Raw genomic sequence first — 23,870 nt, 5'->3', positions numbered from 1 at the left:
GCTGATCCGTAACTAGTCTCAAATTTCTACATGCATTCTTAATACTGCAGAATACAGCATTCAGGACACAAGCCAACTATAAACTTTAAGTAAAACTATATTTTGGATGCTTAAAGACTACTGTATCAGCCCAAAACTTTACTTGCAGTAGAACAAAGGAATAAAAAAAATTAAAATAAAAAGCTTCTGACAAAGTCTAAGGAAATGTCAGGTTACTTTAATTGAACTGACTGAACAGAAAGTATGGAAAAGTATTTCATGAAAAATCATTTAGAAAAAAAATTGTATTTTCACAATTAAAAAAACCAAAAACATAGAATCACAGAATGGTTAGAAGTTGGAAGGGACCTCTGGAGATCATCCGGTCCAACGCCCCGATCACGAAAAGCCACCTAGAGCCAGTTGGCTCAGGACCATGTCCAGGCAGCCTTTGGAGTATCTCCAAGGATGAAGACTCCACAGCCTCTCTGGGTAACTCATGCTGGTGCTTGGTCACCCTCACAGTGAAAAGTGTTTCCTGATGTTCAGAGGGAACCTCCTGGGTTTCAGCTTGTGGCCATCGCCTCTGCTCCTGTCACTGGGCACCGCTAAGCAGAGCCTGGCTGTGTCCTCTTTGTACCCTCCCGTCAGGTATTCCTCCCAAGCCTTTTCTTCTCCAGGCTGAACAGTCCCAGCTCTCTCAGCCTTTCCTCATAGGAGGGATGCTCCAATCCCTTCATCATCTTTGTGGCCCATTGCTGGACTCTCTCCAGTATGTCATGTCCATGTCTCTCTTTTACTGGGGACCCCAGAACAGGACACAACACTCCAGGTGTGGCCTCACCAGTGCTATTCAGCTGTTCAGAGGGGAAGGATCACCTCCCTCAACCTGCTGACGACACTCCCCCTAATGCAGCCCAGGACACTATTAGCCGCCTTTGCTGCAAGGGCACATGGCTGGCCCATGTTCAACTTGGTGTGCACCAGGACCCCCAGGTCCTTTTCTGCCAGCTGTTTTCCAGCTGGGTGGCCTGTCCAGCATGTACAACATTATTGCCTGAGGTTCCTCCCAGCTGCAGGACTCAGCACTTCCCTTTGCTGCAGTGCCTTTCTTTCATTTGTAACTTCTGAAAATCTCAATGTTTTCTGATGATGTAAACTAATACTGTACTGCCCACAACAGTCTGTACCAGAGCCACAGATTGAGAACTAGAAACAGCCATGGCCTGAAAGTGGGAAACAAAAGGGGCCAGTAACAGCCCAGAAAAAGGAGAATTTGTATCATCAGAAAGAGGAGCACCAAAGCAGAAGAAGCTGACGAACAGAAGGAAAGCTACATTTTAAGTGCAAGGCAGAGACTACAACTGTGTCTAGGAACCACTTTGTTTGTTGGTTTGTTTTAAAAACACAAATCAAACTCATTTCAGTGGAGTTGGCCAGAATTGTATCCCTAAGGCAAAACAATTTGTGCAAATCTGTATATACAACTTGCAATATGATTAAACTTATTACAGTTATAAGATTTTCTATGCAAAGTATCTATTAGATGTGTATCCAAAAACATTATTACAATATTTGGGAAAAATAATCCTCTGTAAAGTTGTTGTATCTCTCTGCATGAATCTTCAAAAAACTTTATACTAAAAAAAAATATTATTTAAGAAATACATTTTTATTCAACTTTGCCTGTTTCTATCCAAGTTACACAAAACCCTAAAACCCAAGAGTTTTTTCCAGGTATGCTGTGCCTAACAAAACAGTTACATGCTGTACTGTAAATACATAACAAAATCACAAAGAAAAAAAAAATAATCTTTTCTTTGGCATTTGCTACTGACAAACATTTTACCAAAGCCCTTAACTTTTTAAAATAAAGAAAACGACATAAAAGTAACATTATAAAGGTCAGATGAAAGCATCTGGAGGGGCGATTGAGTTTAATACAATTCCCACAACAAAAATCCCACACAAGAAGCTATGCAAAACATTTTACAGCTCATGTAAGCACAAAATGTAACTGAAATGAACTTTAATTTTACGCTGTCATTACTTTGCCATGATTTAAGGGTGGGGGTTTTTGTGTGTTTGCCTTAAAATTTTGTTTGATATTTTGATAAATACTTGACAACAACTAGTAATTTATGTTCTTTTCAGAAAGAATTTTAAAATTCCTGCCATTTAAAATCTTGTTCACTGTTTTTGTAAGATGCAGCACGTCTCATTGTTCCTCTGTATAACAGGTACTTACCTATATCTGACAAGTTTTCTGTATTTTAAAAAAATCCGTTTGCTATCAAATACAGAATTAACTGAAGAACAGGCAGAATAACTATAGTTACCTGAACCACACCCATGCACGAATCTAGAAATATTGATCCTTTAGGTTCTTTTGATATTTTTTCATCCTTATAGAAATTGAGATTATAGGATCCATCACCAAGTTGGATTAAGTGGAAAAATCTTCTTTTAAATGACTAGTGAAAAGAAAGGAGGAAAGAAAAAGAATTACAACACTAGTATTAATTAGCTTCATATCACAAAACCCATACGTGCTATTTACACAGTAGGTTATAGAAAAAAGCTTTTATTTACACATAACCTAATCAATATCTTCAGAAAACAAAACATAATTAATTTTTTAAAAAATTAAAAACCTGCAGCAAGATTGTACTGTTTTATTTGGAAGTATTTTTGACCCATTGAAAGGTATTTAAAATGGAATCTACAATATTATACATAATAGATGTTTATTGTGATAACTGTAAAAATAACTTGTTTGTTTCTAAATAAAGAGGCAATACACATAAAAACTCATACTACGTAGTCACTTTTCTACTCATAAGACACCAGAGTCCAGTTCAGAAAATTATTTAAAACACTGGACTTAGGCCACAAACTGGATTTTTAATGCATTTTTTCTGATTTAAGTAGCATAAAAGTAAAGTAAGATTTCACAGCTATAAATTACATACAAGCTTCCCTATTTCCTCCCATACTACTTTTTTTTTTTTTTTCAGAAGTGAACCACATACAAATTGACTTCTCCAAGGCATAGTGATAATTTAATATTGGTGTTCAGATTTTAACACACATGAGACATTTTTAAACTTACTCTCATCGTCACACTGATTGCACTATTCATGTTGCCTTTGTACAGCCATCCTTGCTTTGTTATTCCACCCTTTTGAGACCCAAGAGATGCAGCATCCTGGAGATGAAGAAAGGGAGATGGGGGGAAAAAAAAAGTAAAGTTTTGCATCACAGTCTGAAACTGTTATACTTAATAAAAATTTCAGAAGTCATTTTTAAAAGCCGAAATAGCTATGCTCATAATGTAACAATAATAACGTACTATGAGTCCCTGCTGAAATTCTATAGCTTTCTAATTCCAATTACTTTATTTAAAGACCAGTGTTGAGACTAACCTTATCTAATTTTTGATAGGTAACTCCGCCACATGTATAGGCCTTCTCTATGGCCAGGTGGATGATCCAACTCCTAGATAGCTAAATATTAGTCAAGATAAATCCCACTGAAACAGGGGAAAGAGAAAAAAATCTCCTTTGTAAGCTTTTTCCTACATTCTAATCTTCCAGTGCAAGAATTTTTACCAATTTCTATTACCAAAAAGAACAATATAAACTCATGCTTACCCAAAACTTCAATTAAGATTTCTCAAACCATTTTGCTTTCTATGTATTACTTCAAAGACATTACTTACTTAAGAATTCTAAGTCTTGAATTGGATCTGCCCTTTTACAGATCAGAATGAAAGCTTTCTAAAGAGAACAAGACCAAACTTGGCAGGAATGGCAAGTTCACGAACAGCAGAACCAATGCATGCATCATACCCACTGCCTGTATACCTCCTCTTCCATCTGCCAGTTGATGGAACTTACTAACTACATCAAAACTCAAAGGATATTAACAACTACCAAAAAGAAGTACTCTACCATCAAAACTGATCAAAATGACAGATATAATTGCCACAGAATAAATATTAAGTCACCAGTTTAAGTAATCTTTTAGAGCAATATCAAGCAGACTTTACCACGGTTTCTGGTTGAGGTAACCCATTTTGACACAACAAAAGCAATGAATTAGATGTGTAGGAAGATTTTCAACCACCTTGAAAATGGAGAATAAATACTCCTGGTAATTTATTAACCAAACATTCAAAATCAGATGAGTATCCAGTTGAAAACAAAACCACAAAACTTCCTCAAGTGCCTCAACTACTTGTTTCCAATTCCTTTTGGAACATATAACAAAAAGTGATTACATATGGGGCACAGGGTCATTAGTTCAACAATTGAACATTAAAACCAAATTTTGGAACAATATTAATTATTTCTGGAACTAAATCAAGGAACATTCTGTAAAAAGTTACTGGTTAATTTATTTACAGCTTATTTAGTCTGTCTGGCTTGCATATTCATAGGCATATGCACACAAGAACTTCAAAAAACAGCAAACAGAAGGCAAAAGATGCATTGATCTATTCCTTCAAAAATTCTAGTTTGCTTGATACTATGGAAATTAGGTCCAGTAAGGATGACATGGTCACCAACTATCAGAGCATCTGATATAATACCCCAAAAGCATAATAAGAGCAGAAATACTCAGTAAATTTTCATATGCCCCCATGAGTCTCACTGTCCAAGCAATACAGTCTACTCGTTTCATATTTTCAAGTCATTAGTCCTCACTCCTGTTCTATTACCTAGATAACCAATTTTTCTTGTACAACAGTCAAGATACAGAGACAACAGCTTAAAACACTGCACTTCCAACTATGATTCTCTGCCTCTGCTGGTGGGAGTTATCCCCAAGGAAAGGTTGGTTTAAAACCACTCTTACAAGTCTAAAATGATGAGTAGATGATGAACTATTGTCAAAACTTGGTACAGAACAACCAAGGCTTTTCTGTAATTTCACAAACCTTACATAGGATTACCTGACAAGAATTTCTTCATTACCCCTATTAACAAAAATTAAGATTTAGCTCTATTCAGATTCTTTTTCCAATTACAGTCTCTGAAGTGCACTGTTTCCCTACTGTGTTGAACCGCATGATGTTTCCTAACGATAAAACTGACTGTCATTTGGACTTCTCTAGTTACGCCATTCTTTCTGTCAGGCAGAATTCCTGCCAAAAAAATACTGAATCTTTCCAGTTGACCACCTGTTAATACAAAGGAACCCAGAATCCAGTCGTTAACACGCTACTTTTACACTGAAAACATACTTCCTGTTTCCAACTGGTAAGTTAATTTCCTCACTTTTATTATTACTGCTGCACACTGTGCTTCACTTTTTAAAATGATCTTTCCCACAAACTCAGCTCCAAAATTTACTTCAACAGCAACTGTTTCAACAAAAACAATTCCTTATCTCGACCCCATATCCCAGGCTGATTTAAAAATTCCATTTACAAACACCAACCTGATGGCCTGATAGACCAAATTGGTCTTGAAAAAGTAATTCTCTCCTTTTTAATGGTGCGAGATTAAACTAATCTTTATCTGGTTTTCCTCCAATTTTTAAATCACTTGCAGCTTTTTGTTTTCTATCATTCTCTTAATAAATCAGCTTTCTTAAAGGAAACCACAAACAAAAGCGAAACAAAAAGAAGACCAAACAACTTCTAATCTAAGATTTGCATATATGCTTTTTGGCATACAAAGACGTTAATGTTTGAAAGAAAAACCTCTTACATTGATTCTTCCCTTGAGGAAAGAATTTATGGTCCCCCCCACCCTATTCCCATTAAACTCCCTTTTCTTCCTAGCATGCTTTTTTCTCATGTTTATATTTCCAGTTCCTCAACAAAGAGTAACAGACCTCTTCTCCAGTGACTCTACCTCTGAAAGAACTATGATGTTCCTGCCTGCTCTAAGAGGAAACTGGGCAGAGGAAACAGGAAGTCCTCCCCACTTATACTTCCTGGTAAAAAACATACCACTTGATAATTGCCAGGATATGGTTTTTCAGTGTTTAACTGACTCCAGCCATAAGTGTTTTCCTAGTAACAACCACAGCCAATTATATCTCCTTTTTTTTTTCATGTTCAACTTACTGTTTTCTAAAACGCTTCAGTTGTCAGAAATATATCAAAGTAAATAATGACAAATCTTTTTAAATTTTGTATAATAGAAAACATAATTATTCCCACCTTGCAATAGGAAGATTTGGACACAGACGCATGAAGTTATTTGTCCAAATATCACAGTGCAGATTAATAGCGGCACGAGAGAAACAGCATCCTGAGACTATCTGTTCAGGAATCTACCTATTCAGATGCACACCCTGGACTATCTTTTCACATTTTATCCAGGAAAACTTGTAACAAACTACTTTTATTTTGCATGCAGCTGTTCTGAATACAAGGAATTTAGAAGCAAAGTAATTGTCAAAGGATAAAAACCACAAAAAACAGCTTTTTATTTTATTTTAATTCTTTTCTGAGATGCAAGAGATCAAGTACTTGTAAGAAAAGAAAACACTGGCATTTAAACGCTGTGTTTTGAAACAGGGTGTGGTAAGAATTAAATAAATCACACAAATAACAGAAGCAGTTACTGAAAAAAAGTCTTTGATACTTGAAAATTGCTTGAGGCTACAGATATCTCTGGTTTCTCTAAACCAATGACAAAAAATAAAATTACAGTTTTAGCCAATTTTTTCAGGTTTTGTTTCCATGACGGATCTCCAGGTCTTATCCTATACTCAAATTTGTGACAAACTAATTTTAACACACACTGCCATGCATGCTTAAGTCTGTGTATTGTGATGTTGGAACAGATTCACCTACGATTTTACTCAACCTCATGATTAAACTGCATGATATATTTCTCTATATACCTATCTATACACAAACAGTATAAAATAAGACAGATTGTATGAAAGCTGAAGGATTATACATCACCAAGTATTAAAACTTCAATTTCACCATTTGTCAAAACTTGTTCTACTCTGATGATAGATCTCAGGAGTACAAGGCTATTTGAAAGGAGACAGGTAAAATAACTACATTTTTTTTCCAATCAGGCTGTACAACCTAATATCTGTTTTCATTTTACTGACTTCAACACTTAACCCAACTTGTAACCTCTCCTCACCCAACATTCTTTATTGAAATCAATAAAGTAAGGAATTACTATTATCTCACCTCATCTTTATCTGCTTCTTCATCCACTTCATATAAATGAACTGGAAGCTTCTCCGATTTTGTTCCTTTACTATGAAAGAAAAAGCTTCTAAAATACTAGAAATTTTGTAATTAGTCACATATTTCATAGCTGCAAAAATAAAGATGTTATTTTCCTAACTGAATAAGAAAAAGCAAAAGAATAGCTGAGTAAAAACATGTATTTTTCATAAAACTTATTTCTTAGCCAGCAATTTTCCTAATTTTTGTATCTGGCCGCAGTCTTTCTTTCGTTCTGCTTGTCACTGTCCTTACACATAACCGGAGAAAACCAAATGCCTTCTCATTCACTGCACTCCTAACATCTTAGGAGTAAGAATTCATACCTGTAACCATTGCCTCCTTTTAGGACAATGTGTTTATTTAAGTTCCTATTGACTACTGTGGTTTCTGTTCAGGGCAAGTAAAAACCAGGTACTGACACTTACAAAACCTGTGAGTATTTCAGAACTTTTCACAGGAAAAGAAAGATATTTCTTAACTGATAGATGCAGGAGAATAGGTAGGGAAGACACAGATCTTCCAGAGTTCTGGGACTCAAGAGTATTTAGCCACTCTCAGATATTGAAAAAGTTGGAAAAGATTTCTCTAGCAGATGGTTTAGAAAGTCTGCAATAGATGTGAATTAGGCTTTTACTTTGAATCATTCTGTGAAAACCTGCACTAGTTCAAACACTTGCTCTAACCATCTCGGTTAGGTTCTATTCCCTAAACTCCTGAGAGAGTTCCAAAAGCTGCCTTTGAAGCTACAAAAACAGGATATCACCATTTTAGTTTCATCTAAACATTAGCCTGTTTTAAATACAATATTTACATTCACATTGTCAACAACACAATTTCTGGTTTTGACCTGCCTATTAATAAGGCAGCGTTATGGTATCTTTCCAGAAAATGGTTTAACAAGATTTTATACCTTCAAGTTCATCAATATAAATTCCATCCAAGAAATCTTTATCATCTCTACTGACTATTAAATATTGATATAGCACATTTCAAGTTACATATTACATGTATTAATACATTTCGGTAATAAATACATTTATATTAAATATAGTTAGAGTTTCTTCACAAATTAAAAATCTGTTTTATACCACTAGATAACATACTTACTTTGGAAGCTGTCGAAACTCTCCTGAGTAATCTTCATATCTATAGTTAACAACATGCCAGTCTGAATTGTAGGTTTTGATGCACTGTTTTAATGAAAATCAAATATCAGTGTTAACTGGAAGAGAATTAACAACATTCCCTAACCACACATACAGAAAAACCTCTTAAGATATAGTTGTTTATGAACTGCTATGGTTACATGTCGTTCTATGAAAACTCTGTACGCTACCCTTCCTTTGCAACACCATCTAGTGCAATACAGCTTTTTGCAACAAGTGATATGTTTCAACAGGACGTTATCATCTGCTAGATGTGTATCTTATAATCAACATCTGGACTAACCATCTTCAGTTGTCTGAAAAGTTAAAGCAGCATTTCGCTGCAACTGAAAACATGACTGAGCCTTTAGAAAACTCAGCATTAAAATACAGACACATTATTAAAGTAGAATATTCAATTTCACACGTACAGATAGGGAGAAACCAAAAACATATTTCCTTTAAATTTATACTTCTAGTGCAATTCAATTAATATTTAAATTTAAACTACATGCTTCCAGCTGTTGAAAAGCAATTATGTCATTAAATTCTGGACTAGATCACAGGAAATACCATTTTACCCCACCCATATTGCTACAACGTAGAAGTACTGATTTATCTTGGCTTTGACCAAAGTAACAGAAAAACTGACAAAATCTGTTGCCAGGTACAAAATTTTGTATGTTACATGAATAAACTGACATGTACACAAACATAGCATCTAGTAAGTCAAAAATATTTTCTTTATATTTCAAAATACAAAGTTAATACTTGCCAAGCAATTGTTTTCTGCAGAAACTCATTAAATTTCATTAATTACCTATAATACTCCTCCCTCCTTGTTTACCTTCTGCAAATTTATCTTAGAGCTGTTTAGGTTGGGTATTAAAGATATGTATCACTGTGGAGAAAACACTCTGAGGTAGATTCAGCTATTTGGAGCTCCTTCAGTTTTCTTGGAATTACAATAGACATTTACTTGTTTCAGATGTTAAAATATCAGCTTAAAGTATATCAGTAGAAAACCAGTAGATAATATAAAAAAGACAAAAATTTTAAACTTTTAATTCCCAAAAGGCTTCAACAAGACACTGAATGAAACACAACATCACAGTCAGAACCAAGGGAATGCCAACATAAGCAAGCAGTTATGAGAAACTTTAGGTCTGAGGATGTTTCTTCTACATATAGCATCCAAACTGAGCAGTCACAATGAATTCTGGCCACTGCAAGTGTTATAGTTTATGCATACCTCTGTTCCAGAAAACTGTACACAATTATTATGAACAAATTAAGGATGACTGGTGTGAAACACTTTTTAGGAACAAGTCACATTGATTCATTCAGATTTATTATTGCTCCCAGTATTATGTATGGAAACCACCCATGTTCATCTGGGAAAGCCAAAAGCATAAAGGTGGGGGAGAAGCAGCTGCAAAAGCCAATGACACCAACAAAATAATTCAAAGCTATCCTGCAATCCTTCTTTTCCAGCCACCAATGGAAAAAAATATTAGGTTTTCCTAGAAATTTTCCCTTGAAATCATTGACAAATAAATGACAATAAAGAATTAATAATTTTTACAGGGCTTTTTTTCCTGTTTTTTAAATGGTAAATGTGGCAGAAGAAAAGCAATTCCGGTCTAATATTGCTATCACACACAGCCACACGCAATTCCAATATTACCTCAGTTACAAACAAGCTTTGAGCTTCCTTCTCTGCATTTTCAGGAACTGTTGAATGAATGTACCGACTCTGCCGTTTCAATAATGCTGTCTGATAAACAACAAAAACAATTAATGAAACTTGCAATTAAACGAAAGATGACACATTATGGCAACACTCAGTTATATAACCGTAACTAAGACAGAAGCTCAGCAGAAAACATCCTCCAAATACACTGTTTCAGAATAGCCAATTAATGAGAATTTGCTTTCATTTGAAGGTTATCAACATGTTCCTTCTTTCACAGCAAGGGCAAGATGGGAATCAGTAAGAAATAGGCGCCGTAAGAAAGAGTAGTGGTTTGAGCTTAGAGCTACTTCTGGCAGCATGTCTGGAGACCAGTCACAGCTGAACAGAAAAAGGTGACTTACTGGGTTTTTTCCTTTCCCTCACCAGGAGGCAAGTAACTTTCATCGGGAGAAAGAAAGGAAAGCAAGCTATATCTGGTCCAGAGAAGCCAACTGCTGTGCAAGCTTTCTCTTCCGATACAGACTAACAAATAATATCAGTTTTCCTTTAATATCTAGCTTCTCTGAGATGGTAAGAGCTACAAACTCAACATGGCACTGACCAGACTACAGAGCAAGACATTAAAACATTTGTTACAAAAATCTTGCCACAGAATTCCTGCAAGTATTGTTACTAATTATATGAAAAACACACCTATTAAATTACATTTCAGTTATCTACAGCATTACCTGAAAAAAAAAAAAAATTATACAAATTCCAAATTAAGCACAAACATTTGTCTCCAATTTCTCCCAAAGTAATTTCAACTTCAGCACAAATTCAATAGTGGTATCAATCTGCCTGTTTGAAACTACGTAGCTTCTCCTGTAATCTACCGAAAATTGTAGAAGTGATATCTAGTGTTGAAAAGTAAGTATTTTCAGTTCCATTTTAAATACTAGTTTTAGGGCAATGCTGATAACAAAATAGCCTTACTCTTAATGTCTTTATAAATTAACAGGGCTTGGCTTCCTTTTTGGGCAAGTGTTTTTCAGATGGTAATCAGTTTAACCTAAGCATGAGGAAAAACTTTGTAAAAATAAAACCTGAATGCTCTAAGAGGAAATGGCTTGAACAGGTTTTTAGACAATGGTAGGAGTTTCCACCTATAAACTGTTCTAAGTATGTATACAGGTAGTTCAAAATACTCTAGTTCACTATTTTAAAGTCACCTTGAGGGATAGGAGGGCAGTATCAAACATTTGAGCCAAAGGTTACCAAGAGCTGCCCACACATCATGTGACCGCAACAAATTAGGAAAAAATTAAAACAATATGAGTGAAGCAGAATAGGAAATACAGAAAATATGCCGTTTTTTTAAATTATTCAAATTATATTGGCAACCATATCAAGACTAATGGTTTCAAAACTGTAAATATGATTATGCAAAACTGCACAGGGTTAAAAGGTTTAACCTGAAAAAAAAAATACTAAGCATATAAGGGATTTCTGTTCTCTTACTCGGTAATGTTTTCCTAATACACTGAATGACAGATTTAAACGCATTGAGTTGTTGCTAGATGACCCTCCAATACTATTTTGAGCTATATGTACAATAAAAATTTTTTGAGTAAATTTGTGCCAGCAAAACTTAGAAGGAAAAAAAAGTTTGCTGGCATTCTAATAAAGTTCAATAGTACAAACCAGTCTTCATATAAATCAAGTATAAAATGAGACTCTGCCAAAGACTATATAGGGGGAATACAGAAAATGTATTCAGGTATTATACTGCTGAGGTATAAAGAAACAGGAAATCTGACTATATTCCAAAATTGTGACTACCCAAAGGAAAACCTCTGATGTAACACACACTTTAATGACTGCCTTGATGAAAATCTGACCATTGAATCCAAACAAAGGATGACAAAAAGGCATTACAGCTTGTGAACAAAATTCAGCCATTCCCTTTAAAGGATCAGAGAGCAATAGACTAGCTTCAGTCATATAGGCCTGAGGTTAAGAATTTCAGAGAGACCACTTGAAACAGCAGTTAAACACTTCCAACATCCCACAAGCAGCTCAAACAAAACACCTGAGGATTTTCTTCATAGGTTTGTTTCTTCTCCATTGATAATTCAGAGCTATTCACCAGAATGTCCCCTGGCAAATAAACTAGTCAATTAGGTAAGAGTATGCTTAGCCAAAGTATCCTTGATTCCTCTGCGACTGATCTGCGATACTGAAGAGCCACTTTGTAGGAGGGGATCTGGGCGGTATAATCTACTCACTCTTCAGTCCCAAAGCCAGTACCTGGTGTAAGGCATGGTCATGAGTGATCTAGCATTTGAACACTAGCATCATTAGATAATGTTCATAAACAGTACAACTGCCTTTCGTAGGAAGTCTTACTTGCAGTCCTTAAAACTTTCACATGTGACTGAAAACACCTGAAGCCCAAACTACTCTCTAAATACCTGTAGCTTGCTAAAACCAAAATTTTTAGCTCAGAGTGGGAAGGCTACAAGTAGAGTTATTCATGTAAGAATCAGTGAAAATGAAACAGACAGACTATATTAAAAACAGTGTCCGGGTGCACTCAGGTAAATACTTTAATAGGCCAGAGAGAATTAATGAAAAACACCACATGTAATTTATGGGACTTTATATGCCCTTCTGTAGAGACATACAAACTCATCACCAACTTTCCCCATCATAAATATAAACTTAGCTTCAACTACTTGGCTGAATAAGGTGCTCAGCCTTTCGGATAGAATTGTTCTGTAAAAACCTAAGGTATTCAACTATGATACAGTCCCTAGAAGTAGCTAATTTACAGACAGTTCAGATGTCTGCACTTTTCAAATATAGGTAGACATTTCGCCTGCAAGTATGGGCATGGGTGGGAGAGACTTTCCTCACTATTTACAACAACTCCAGTCTCCAAGATGTTTGATGGTTACTCTAACTGGATCTACAACATGATTCAAAAAAGTGTACTTAAACAAACTATTTATTTAGATAAACACAGTTATTTTATAGAAATATATCAAGATTATCACAAATCTTGGTTAAGTCTGGCTTAATCAAGTCAGAGCCCTGTTATGCAGAGGGTATTTTGCCAAAACCCAATTTTGGCTGGTAACACATAGCTGAGACTAACAGCTTTGATTTGAACAGGTTCATGCCCTTCACTGTTATGAAGGGGCAGGGGGAATCATCAATTTAAGAATTAAAGCATGACAAAAAAGCAGATGCTTTTTTTGAACAAACACCACATGATGTCAGAAATGGGGGGTGAAATATCTAAAGTGACTGATCACCTACTTCAAAAGGCAGTAACATTGCCGTGTTGCAGAAGTAGACCTTATAATCTGAACAGATGAAGAAATTGTGCTATTTCTTCTTCTGTAACCTGACAGAATAAATGGAGCAGTATAAAGAGACTCATGGCAAAGATTTTTTTTTTTTTTTAATCTAAAGATAGTTAAAAACCAGAGAGATGGGAAGTTACCGTCTCATGACTACTACTGCTAAAATCTGTCTTATTTAAAAAAAACAAAAGGCTGAGGGGGGAACATCAAATTACCTGGAAGTCATCATAAGGGAACAGTAGCATCTCACGTAAACCATCATTCAAAATTTGCGTTTTCCTCTGAACGATGACGTTTTCATAGTCTATTGGTTCTATGAGCTTTGGTTTTGCCTAGGGGAAAAAAAAAAAGGAAAATAAATTCAGGTATATTGAGGAAAAATTACAGCTGTTGACTCACTTTAAGAAGTTACTCTTTAAAAAGTTAGCAGAATGAGATTTCACCTACATTGAAAACTTACAGTACTCAAAATGCAGACTTCATGTCACATTATACCATATGGATAACTGCAACTGATAATTACACACCAGCATGCTATTTGCCTCAGAAGGAACACACACAACTATTTCACAAATCACACTAAGTCAGAGCTTATAGGAATAATCATGTATGTATTTTCACTGCAAAAAAATTACGAAGATATTACTAGCTTCTATGTTGGTGGTTACCTTCGCTTGATACTGCCGAGAAAGGTCTGATGTGGGTTTATCAGGGATTAAAACAATCTCAATTCAAAGCTAAGACTGAGCTTTGTTTTAATTCAGTAGTAACTTGCAGCAGGATTAGGCTAATTGACATTCCTCCTTCTCTATAATTTTTTCAAAATTCCCATAGGCCATTTACCTCCTCTAAATTGTATGAGTACCTTTCTTCAGTTACTATGCATTGATTCAACATGTAAACCCTATACGGTTGTCAAGGCATTATAGCTGGCTGTGTACAATCAGACAGAAAAACCTTCACCCTGCCAAGCATTCTGTTAAGTGGTCAGATGGCAAAGCAGGTTTAGAGAGAGCTCTCAATGAGGCCGCACTGCCTCGGAGTGTGCAAGCTAATGTAAAACTGGAGTTATAATCTAGCTTGCACTTCCTGCAGCTAAAATTGTGCATCACAGTATCAGACATAAATTACCATTTTTTTACAGGTGGAAATTACAAGAGACTTTCCAGTTGATACTTTTGTAAGATCAGGGGTATTAGTTTCAAGGTAAGGCATATTAAACATAACAACAGCAGAAGGCCAGTTTATACCATCATTATAGGTAATCAGACAAGATGAGATACATATTTTTTGCATAACTTATATTAATAACCTTTCAAATTCCAGCTGTACTACACAGAAAAAGTATCTTTATGTCTAGCAGTAACTGCTACTAATCATTAGTGTATTAATAATATTCCTGAGAAACCTTACAGCTGTTTTCTTCATCCAAAAGTGAACGAAAAAAAATTTTGTACAAGGAATTAGGAGAGCTTTAGTCAGAGAAAGCTACCAAAGTTCTCAGGCTTAGTTCACAGGCTATTCAAAAGTTACTTGAGACTCCCTCTTTTCTACCACAAGGCAGTTCTACCGTTAAAAAAAAAAAAGCAAGAACATAATAGAGCGTAACAGCTGAAAAGGCCAAAAAAAGCAAAATCTGGAAAATAAATCTCCCAAAAATGATGAACGAAATGTAGTTTTGTCAACAAAAACAGCTACCATTTACAATCACAATGGAAGGATTTACCAAAAGTTCATAAGCTATATAACAACATGCTCAGCACAGACCAATACAGCTAGGAGCCACAGTGGAAAATGATCATGTCGAGCTTGCCATCTTTCACCTCAGAGGAGATGGAGAACAGCTGTTCAGTGCACTGTATACTGTACCCCAACATATTTTGACAGCTTAGCACTTGGACTACAGCTACCGCTACATCTTCTCCTCTCATTCATGAACACGGCTTATCACAAAGCCAAGAACTAACACCAGTGTCCATCAGAAAAGGCTTAAGTTTATGCTCATGCACCCACCTGTAGCCAAAGCTCAGAGAAGTGTAAGAGAAGCACTTAAACACAACATTAAAAAAGGTTACATTTTCTCTACGGTACTAATTATACAAAATATTTTGGTTGCAAGAAAACTTTCTGTTAAGTTTGCCTTTCAGCATTCAGACTGCTGCAATGAATCCCAAGCTACTGAAATGGTGTGCTCCAAGTTTCCCTAGTAGGCAGAAGGCCAGATACACCTTCTTCACGCAACTACTTGTCACCGTTCCCAGATATAGGCTCTACAAAATTACACCTTCACAAAATTTCAGGTTGAGCAGCTCCGCTGTGCCAGATTGTTATAACCAGTTCTGATTCCAGAGAAATTCCAGTAACTTCACTTATCCTCTCCAACTCTTCACCAAGGCAATATCTATTCAGTATAAATTTTCTTCCTTACACACGAGACGGGGATAACACAGAGTACGAAGAGCCCTTCAAACTTTACTGCTCTGTAAATGAAGTACACGAGAACACTTATCCAGAAAGCAGGACACCCTTTGCTCACATTTCTCCCACTTTCAATGTAAGTAACAGGTCTCTCTACCTATCCAGGCAAGCAAGATGCCCATCTGTCAATCGCTGAGCTTGAGCTCCTGTGCAATACACTCTTATGTTAAAACAAGGTTTAGCGACTACCACAGTACTACAGCCAAGTCACTCCATTTGGTCGAGTTGGCCTTTACCACGCGACCATTCCTTCTGAAAAGTTTGTCATGACAAATGATATGCAATGGGCTGCAGTGACAGGTTGATTTGAGTGCAATGCAGGATGACTGACCTTTAGGAGAAACAAAAATAAATACCCCAAATTAAACTGTGTCTAAAAAATGAGCCGGGAGAAAGACCATTTGAGTTGTGTATACAATCAGTCTCTTCCGTTAGCTAAATATTTGGCTTCACAATTGGCTTAAATTAACTGAAAGGAGGGCTGACACCAAAAGGACCCTCTCTCTCTTGTGGCACGTTCCTGAGCCTTCTCACACTAGTACCAGCAACTGAGCCAGAGCTTTTGAGCCAGATCAGGAGGTGATCTGGCTTTAGAGGGTTCCTCCCAACCAGCAAGCTTTCAGCCAGATTCTCTCTCTGAAATGCTGATCAGATGGCTGCATGTGCCATCTTGTGCCAATAGATGGGAGCTGATGGGATCCCTTTAGGAGGAGAGATTCAGGTTACGAAACAGAACATGAAACTCTGTCCTTATAAAAAGCTGTTGCAAAAGCATTTTTGAATTCTGCTACTCTGTTTCAGTGCAGCTCACAATTTCCAAAATGTACTTTAAAAAATAAATAATCCATGCCACATTTTAATATACTTACAATGCAATTTGGGAAGCTTTTTAAAGGAAAGAATGAATATATACACGGTCAATATTGTCAGAAAGCTCACATCGCAGGACATCTACTATCTGAACTAACTAGCAGAGAGATCACAGCACCAATTCCACGAAGTGGTGGAAAGGGAAAGCTGTCGCCTAAAATGGGTAATGGATTTTTATGTGGTGCTGCACATAGTCAGCATTTTCATCCATTTCTCCCTGGTGCTGAAGAGCTACACCCATCCCATCCTTGGGAAGGTGGTAGGTGAAGACTGGAAGAAAGCTACATCTGGCTCCTCTCATTTTACCAACAAAAATAGAGAAGGATTATTCTTAAAACCAACATAACTAAAATTATTTCATGGACACGAACACACAAAAAAAAAAAATCACTTCTCTAGCACAGCTAATTCAAAAACCAAAGATGCATATCCAATTCATTGCAAATGCATGCCTCTACCCTACAGTCACAAAACAGGTCCACCACAATCATAAAATTAATAAAAAAAGAATCTTAGAAGACAATGAGCTTTGCTTACATGCTGGAAACACAAGACTAAAAAAGAATCCTCCCTCATCATCAGCTTTTAAAGAATCTAAAGCTCTCTGGAGTTGAGGTCCTGCGTATACACCTCTCCGCTAAGTCAATGGGACACAGAAGTAGTTAGCGGCGCCAGAGAACCACACTATCTTCCTATTTAATCAGTAAAGTACCTGATTTGCAGAAACAGAATTTCTGTAAAAATTCATGAAGAATTTGCTTCCGGAGGTTTCTCCAAAGTGTTACTCATTTCTTTCTTAGTCATTTGTCAGATTAAAAAGGAAGAGGATGTTTTATCAGTTTGAACCAGATATGAAAAAAGAAAACAATAAACAGCACACTGATGTTGGCATTTACCCAAACCTACAACACCAGAAGGAAGCAGATTCTCTCTCAAGCTCTCCTTCAGAAAAAAAAAAATTTCCGGTCTATTATTTCATGTAATATAAAAGAAAAGATGCTGGGTAGGTAAAGTATTGTTGAACATGATTTATGAACCAGCTGACACAGAGAGAACTCAGCCCAGTCAAAACTGCAAACTCAAGTTTACAGGCACTAAAAGCTAGTCTTTCAAACAAGGCTTAATTTTTCCTATTAATTTGCAACAAACAACATTTTTATTTCCATAATCTGAGAAAAACCTAATTCACGGGGTCCAGCACTCGAGCTACCCAATGCCTTATTTGTAGGAAGATAAAACAGCAAAGTATCTGCCACACCACTTTGTTTCTTGACAGTGTATTATAGGTATGGAAACTTATCAGAAATAAGAAGCGTTTCAAAACGTCAGTCATGACACCCACATGGTAACCATTTTAATCTCCCAGAATATGGTTTATATATTTGGACAAGCAGTGTCAAAAGCCATCAGATAAAAGGAATTTTAAGCTAGGAGTTCAATGATTGTCTACATTAGATATTACAGAAGAAGAAATACAGTACATTTTTTCTTGTATGTTTAAATTGAGACAAACATTATCTTCCTTTTGTCTTCTCACAAAACAAAGGATGGTCAGGTTAAGCACACTGAGTATTGTAAGCATGATGCTACAAAACATCATTTACCTTATAAAAACATATTTAGCACATACATCTGCAAATTAACAAATCCCCATTAAGAGTAGAATGGAGTTACAAGCACTAGCAGGCAACACAGCATATGAATTGATGAATATATGGTATTATGTATTTCTTAACACTGGCCTGAAGCAAGCCACTGTGGACAAATAATAAGACTATTTAATACTAAACATGGGTAACAGCTCCCTGTATCTTATTGTCCAACAACCACAACAAACTCAAAATAATTTGCCCAGGTTAGATTATTTTTTAATCAACTTTAAAATCCATTCAAAAAATTATACATATCCTAGAGCTTATTCTTAAATATTACATTACTCACTATTCCCTTTCTTAGCTATGGTAACTACGTGATGTAAACTTTGGAGCAGTGTGAGGGAATAAGCTGTTATAGGTTTATGTGAAAAACTACAACTATGCATACATTTAAGCAACAATATGCTTTCATTGACAAATTCAAAACTTTTAAGTCTCTAGAACTTGAAAGAATGAAATGCATTAAGTCACCTGCTCTCATGCTTACATAAACAGACTAGAAGTGCTTACCAGGGCTACAGACAAAGAGCCATCCAAATTATAGACAGTTATACAAGCTTTTTTGCAGAGTTTTTTTAAAAAATTATAATTAACTCTCCTCCCTCTCAGTTTAACCTGAAAGCCTGAAAACTCTTGCTCTATTGTTCACCCAAGTCTTCAGGGGGCTGTAACAGAAGAGTGTGGAGGTTTCCAATATTTAATGAGCACAGTCTAGACTACAAAGCATTGTGCTTTTATTTATAAGAAGCATTTCCTTGATGGTCACGGTCCATTTAAACACAAGAACACTTTTCAGAGCTCAAACATTTTGATAAGACCTTCTGTACTGCCAGTATTTACATCAGGTTGCTAATATGCAGTTCCAGTTTAATTTCTAGCCTCCCCTGTGACTTGCTTTACCTTCGGACACAAAGTAAGCTTGCCATGTCCTATGAAGTTCTCTTATCAGCACAGAAACTTCTAACGCTAGAACCAGACTTGGGCAGTGCTCTGCTGGATGGAAGAGCTCAGATGTCTCATACTGCACACTTCCAGCATTTTTCCAAGCAGAAACATGGCCTGGAGAAGTTCCAACTTCGCAGAAACATCATCTGATTTGATAAGCTGTTACTACTTCTGACTATCAAAGCGCAACTGGACAGCACATTTACTAATTTGTGATTTCTACAACAGCCAGCACAAAAGTTCATCCCAAGTAGGCTTTTGAGCCACCATCTGGAAAATCTAAATGCTTTTTCCATGGGCTCTTCTTGCTCATTAACCTCAAAAGCAAAGTTCGGTCACTATCTACTTCAAATCACAGGAAAACAAGAGCGCACATGTACTAACACACTGGCACTGAAAACAGCAGATGACTCCTCTTGTGAACGTACCCACTTACCCAGGAAGAGTTAATTCAGTCACAGATCTCAATCAAATATTCTTTCAATACCACACAGGATGCTCACAGTTATAAATACTCAGTTCCCTCAACACTCTAGGGGAACTAGAGTACTTATACAGGGAACTCACCCTCTGTGAACTAAATTTAAAAGAATTAAATTAGTATCACAAAAATCTTGTTGCTTCCTTGAGTTCTGCGGTTGATTCTGTCTCATCTTTATAAAGAATACTCAAAAAATTCAAGTGCTATGTAAATCACATCACAATTGCCCATACAAAAGGAATATATCCACACACGAAAGAATGTTTTAGGCAACAGTCGATGAAAAGTTTTACTTGAGTAAACCAGAAGCCTCCTGTTCCAATTGCTTTTGAGGATTGCTATCTAATACAATTCTAAGGTTTCTAATCCACTAAACAGGAAGTTCTGCTGTTTACATTTTACTGTACCAACTAGCAACATTATCAGTCCTACTTATTACCTTACTGTACTCTATACCAGTGAGAAAATATGTACTTTCACTGTGGCAATAAAAGTCTACTGCAACATCACAACACAATGAAATAAAAAAATGCACCCAAATGTTGGTGTTAAATGAAACGTAGAACCCTACTTTTTCACAGAATCATTAAGGTTGGAAAAGACCTTTAAGATCATCAAGTCCAACCATCAACCCAACACCACCATGCCTGCTAAACCATGTCCTGAAGCTCCACGAGTTTTTTGAACACTTCCAATGATGGTGACTCCATGACCTCCCTCGGCAGCCTGTTCCAATGCTTGACCACTCTCTCCATAAAGAAATTTTTCCTAATATCTAGCCTAAATCTCCCAGCACAACTTGAGGCCATTTCCTCTCGTCCTATCGCTAGTTACTTGGGAGAAGAGACCAACACCCACCTCACCACAACCCCCTTTCAAGTAGTTTTAGAGAGCGATGAGGTCTCCCCTCAGCCTCCTCTTCTCCAGACTAAACAACCCCAGTTCCCTCAGCTGCTCCTCATAAGACTTGTTCTCCAGACCCCTCACCAGCTTCATTGCCCTTCTTTGGGCACGGTCCAGCAACTCAATGTCCTTGTTGTAGTGAAAGGCCCAAAACTGAACACTAGTGGAGAATGTGCGCATTTGCTTTGTGCCTAGCAGTACACTTAGTGCAAAGTGTCCTTGCACCATTTCATCTAGTTTTCCTCAATGAACTAGACAAAAGCAGAAGCAAAAAGGGATATTATACTATCTATAATTATGTGTCATATATACGCTTGTCTATATATGTAACAGATTAAGACCAAAATAGCAACTGAACTGACAGCGAAGACTTTTTTTATGTGATCTATGAGGAACCTAAATGCTCTTCCCTCAAAATATTGCCCTTTGTTTTGAACACACCCACTTCATCTGAAGATGAAAAATGGGAGCACAAACACTGGAGGTATATTAACCCATGAACATTAAATTAAGTAGTACCTGAAAAATTATACAGATTTATTTCATAAATGGTTATAAGTAAACACAGTACTGTTTTATACTTTTTTTTTTTAAGTAAGTACCTACGTTTGCTGATCAACTGCAGTACTCTAAGTGTCTGCTGAAACACTAATATCCTCTCTGAGTATTCATGGGGGAATAAAAACAGTTCTAAATAAAGTTAAACATTCCGAAGGCAGGAAAGCACACACAAGATTAGCTCATATTGTACTGATGAAAATCTGGACCAGAAATCAGAACACACCCATAGAAAAAAAAAAAAAGTTTTACTAACAACTGCTATGAATAGAATGAAACTAAAGAAAACAGCGTAAAGGAAATAAAAATTTGTCTTACTAACACACATGTAAGCTTTCAACTATATACAGTAACAATCCCATAAATTTAAGGATGCATATTACTAAATATAGATAGCCAAAATGTTTTAGTTCAATTCTTAAATGCATAGCATTGAGCTCAGATAAGGGGGGGGACACACCATAATTTGTGGATCACAGCTCCCACTAACTTCAACCACAGCAAGATAAAGACCAGACTATCATCCTTTAATACAGTAATTAAGTATGAGATATTACTAAGTAAAATTGGAATTTTAGTAAGAACTTTCAAAGTACTTCTTTATATAAGTTATTAGTTTAACAATCCTCCTCTGTTATTTGAACACGTTTATTGTCCTAGCTGGAGAGAGTTGGTGGATTCATTACAGCTTGCTCATTATGTTCTCTTGCTGTACTATTAAAATTCCATCAGAACTAAGTGTGTAGCCATATAAAAAAAAAAATGCTCTTATTTGATCACCTCCCTCACATACAGAAATATTGCCTTTTTCCTCACTGGAAGCTACTTTAAAACCTTAAATTCCTAAATAATGTGCATTGAAGGCATTGAAAAATAGATCCTTTAACAGAAGTACACCTGAATTATTTAGACAGTTCTTAGAACATTAAGTAAAATTTAACCATTCCATAGAGTCTTTAGAGAGTTCAAATATATTTTAACTGAAAGAGATGCTGGGCAGTTAAAAAATACAGGAGCTAAAGCAGTTAAAAAATACAGGCGCTAGAATAGATTTTAAAGCATAAATGGTTTTCATGCTAGGTTCAAAGAGCTATACAACTATGCTAGATACAACAGACACTGAAAAACAGCTATTATGAAAAACAAACTCGAAAGACACACTCAGAGAGAAGCAAAAATTTGGTAAACGAGAACAGCAAAAATTAATTAAAAAGGCAGACAACACACAAAGAATCAAACTCAAATCTTAAACACACCTTCTTCACAAGTAAGAATGCTGGAACTTCTCATTAGCATCAGATTAAGCAGTTTTTCACTGGCAGGCAGAACTGGAATTATTAAAGGCAAGAGACAGCTTGTTTAAACAATTCTTACCAGCACTACCACAGGACTCTCCACTTCTACTTCACAAGGACCTGCATCCTTGCACTGCTGCGGAGACTCTATAATAAGCTCTTTTTTAGGATTTCTGTTTGTTCTTGCCTGCATTCTTTGATTGAAAGTACAAACAGCAGCAAAAACGTATGCTTTTTGGCATCAAAATAATCAACATGCCAGTGATCCAGTGAAAACAATAGCTTTTTCCCCAGCACAAGCAGCAGAAAGTAAAAACTACTCGAACTTCTCAGCTGCAGTTTGCTAAATCTGTCATGGTGGGAATGGATGACAGACAAAGGCCAGCCCCTAAGCATGTTGTATTCCTCGGGGCGGGAGGGGGGGGGGCGGGGGGGAAGGTGGATCCATTTTAAAGCCTTAAGGTTATGAGTCAAACACAAAAGGGAATGTGCATTTCTAAATGCCCATGTAAAACAGTCCATCTTTATAACACTTAAAATCCCAGCTTCAATATTTTGAAATATTTTTATTGTGAATTTTAGCCACTTTCCGACAACCCAGCCTCTTTACAAGTATAAAACCATAGGTGTTACTTTTTTTTTTTAACATTAGCATCACTTCATCACTTAGGTAAGCCACTAACCAAGTACATTCTCCAGGACCAATGCCCCAAGCAGATATGCTGCTCTTTTCTGGGGGTAGGGTGGAGATACACCTTTTAATCTTAGTGATAAGTTAAAAATTTACCTTAACATCAAATTGTCTTCACAGTAAAAATCTTATATACTCTACAAAGATACTAACTCAAAAATAAAATAAATTTTAAAAGTCTTTATACCTTCAACTTCTAAGTACTTAACTCTTCAAGTAAACCATCAGTCTCCCTCAGCTCTTTCCTTGCTTGAGCCAGTTCTTACTTCTGTCTTGCACAATGTTAGTGCTCTCAGCTCATTCCTGTCTCCTCAGAACCCTCCAGCATTGCACATGTCCATCACTGATCACCCTCCAAAAAAACACCAAGAAGACAACAGAACAAAATCTTCACACATCTTGAGTGAAGTCACTTGACAAAACCTTAGCTCTCCAGCCATGAAGACCACCCAGCCATCACTCACTGCCTTTGGCTTCCATAGGATTTTCTTTCTGCTGACAGTACAAATCACTGGGCAAGGCATGTGTGTCTTCCCTGCCTTGTGAACAGTTTTCAGAAGCATCTTTTGGCCTCACGATTCAATGCTACAGAGTGCTCAGGAGTCCATATC

At 36.4% G+C, this 23,870-nt stretch overlaps 1 protein-coding gene across 7 annotated transcripts in view; it reads right to left on the bottom strand.

The window, feature by feature from the left end:
• Window positions 1–23,870, bottom strand: part of DOCK9 (dedicator of cytokinesis 9) — a gene marked incomplete at its 5' end in the record, with an annotated part of 129,939 nt that overhangs the window by 77,542 nt on the left and 28,527 nt on the right. For 4 of the 7 annotated variants that reach the window (XM_082000815.1, XM_082000817.1, XM_082000820.1 and 1 more), the window contains 7 exons: window positions 2,319–2,453; window positions 3,092–3,187; window positions 7,151–7,220; window positions 8,300–8,382; window positions 10,025–10,114; window positions 13,599–13,715; window positions 22,648–22,972. In XM_082000815.1, coding sequence (XP_081856941.1) covers window positions 2,319–2,453; window positions 3,092–3,187; window positions 7,151–7,220; window positions 8,300–8,382; window positions 10,025–10,114; window positions 13,599–13,715; window positions 22,648–22,761 — 705 coding nt within the window. Of the gene's footprint in view, window positions 1–2,318; window positions 2,454–3,091; window positions 3,188–7,150; window positions 7,221–8,299; window positions 8,383–10,024; window positions 10,115–13,598; window positions 13,716–22,647; window positions 22,973–23,870 lie in introns of those variants that run through there. The other 3 variants (XM_082000816.1, XM_082000818.1, XM_082000819.1) reach the window with 1 other exon arrangement.

The sequence above is a fragment of the Phaethon aethereus genome (assembly GCF_964289735.1).
Source record: "Phaethon aethereus genome assembly, chromosome: 1".
NCBI lineage: Eukaryota > Metazoa > Chordata > Aves > Phaethontiformes > Phaethontidae > Phaethon > Phaethon aethereus.
This window is presented reverse-complemented; position numbering and strand designations above follow the sequence as displayed.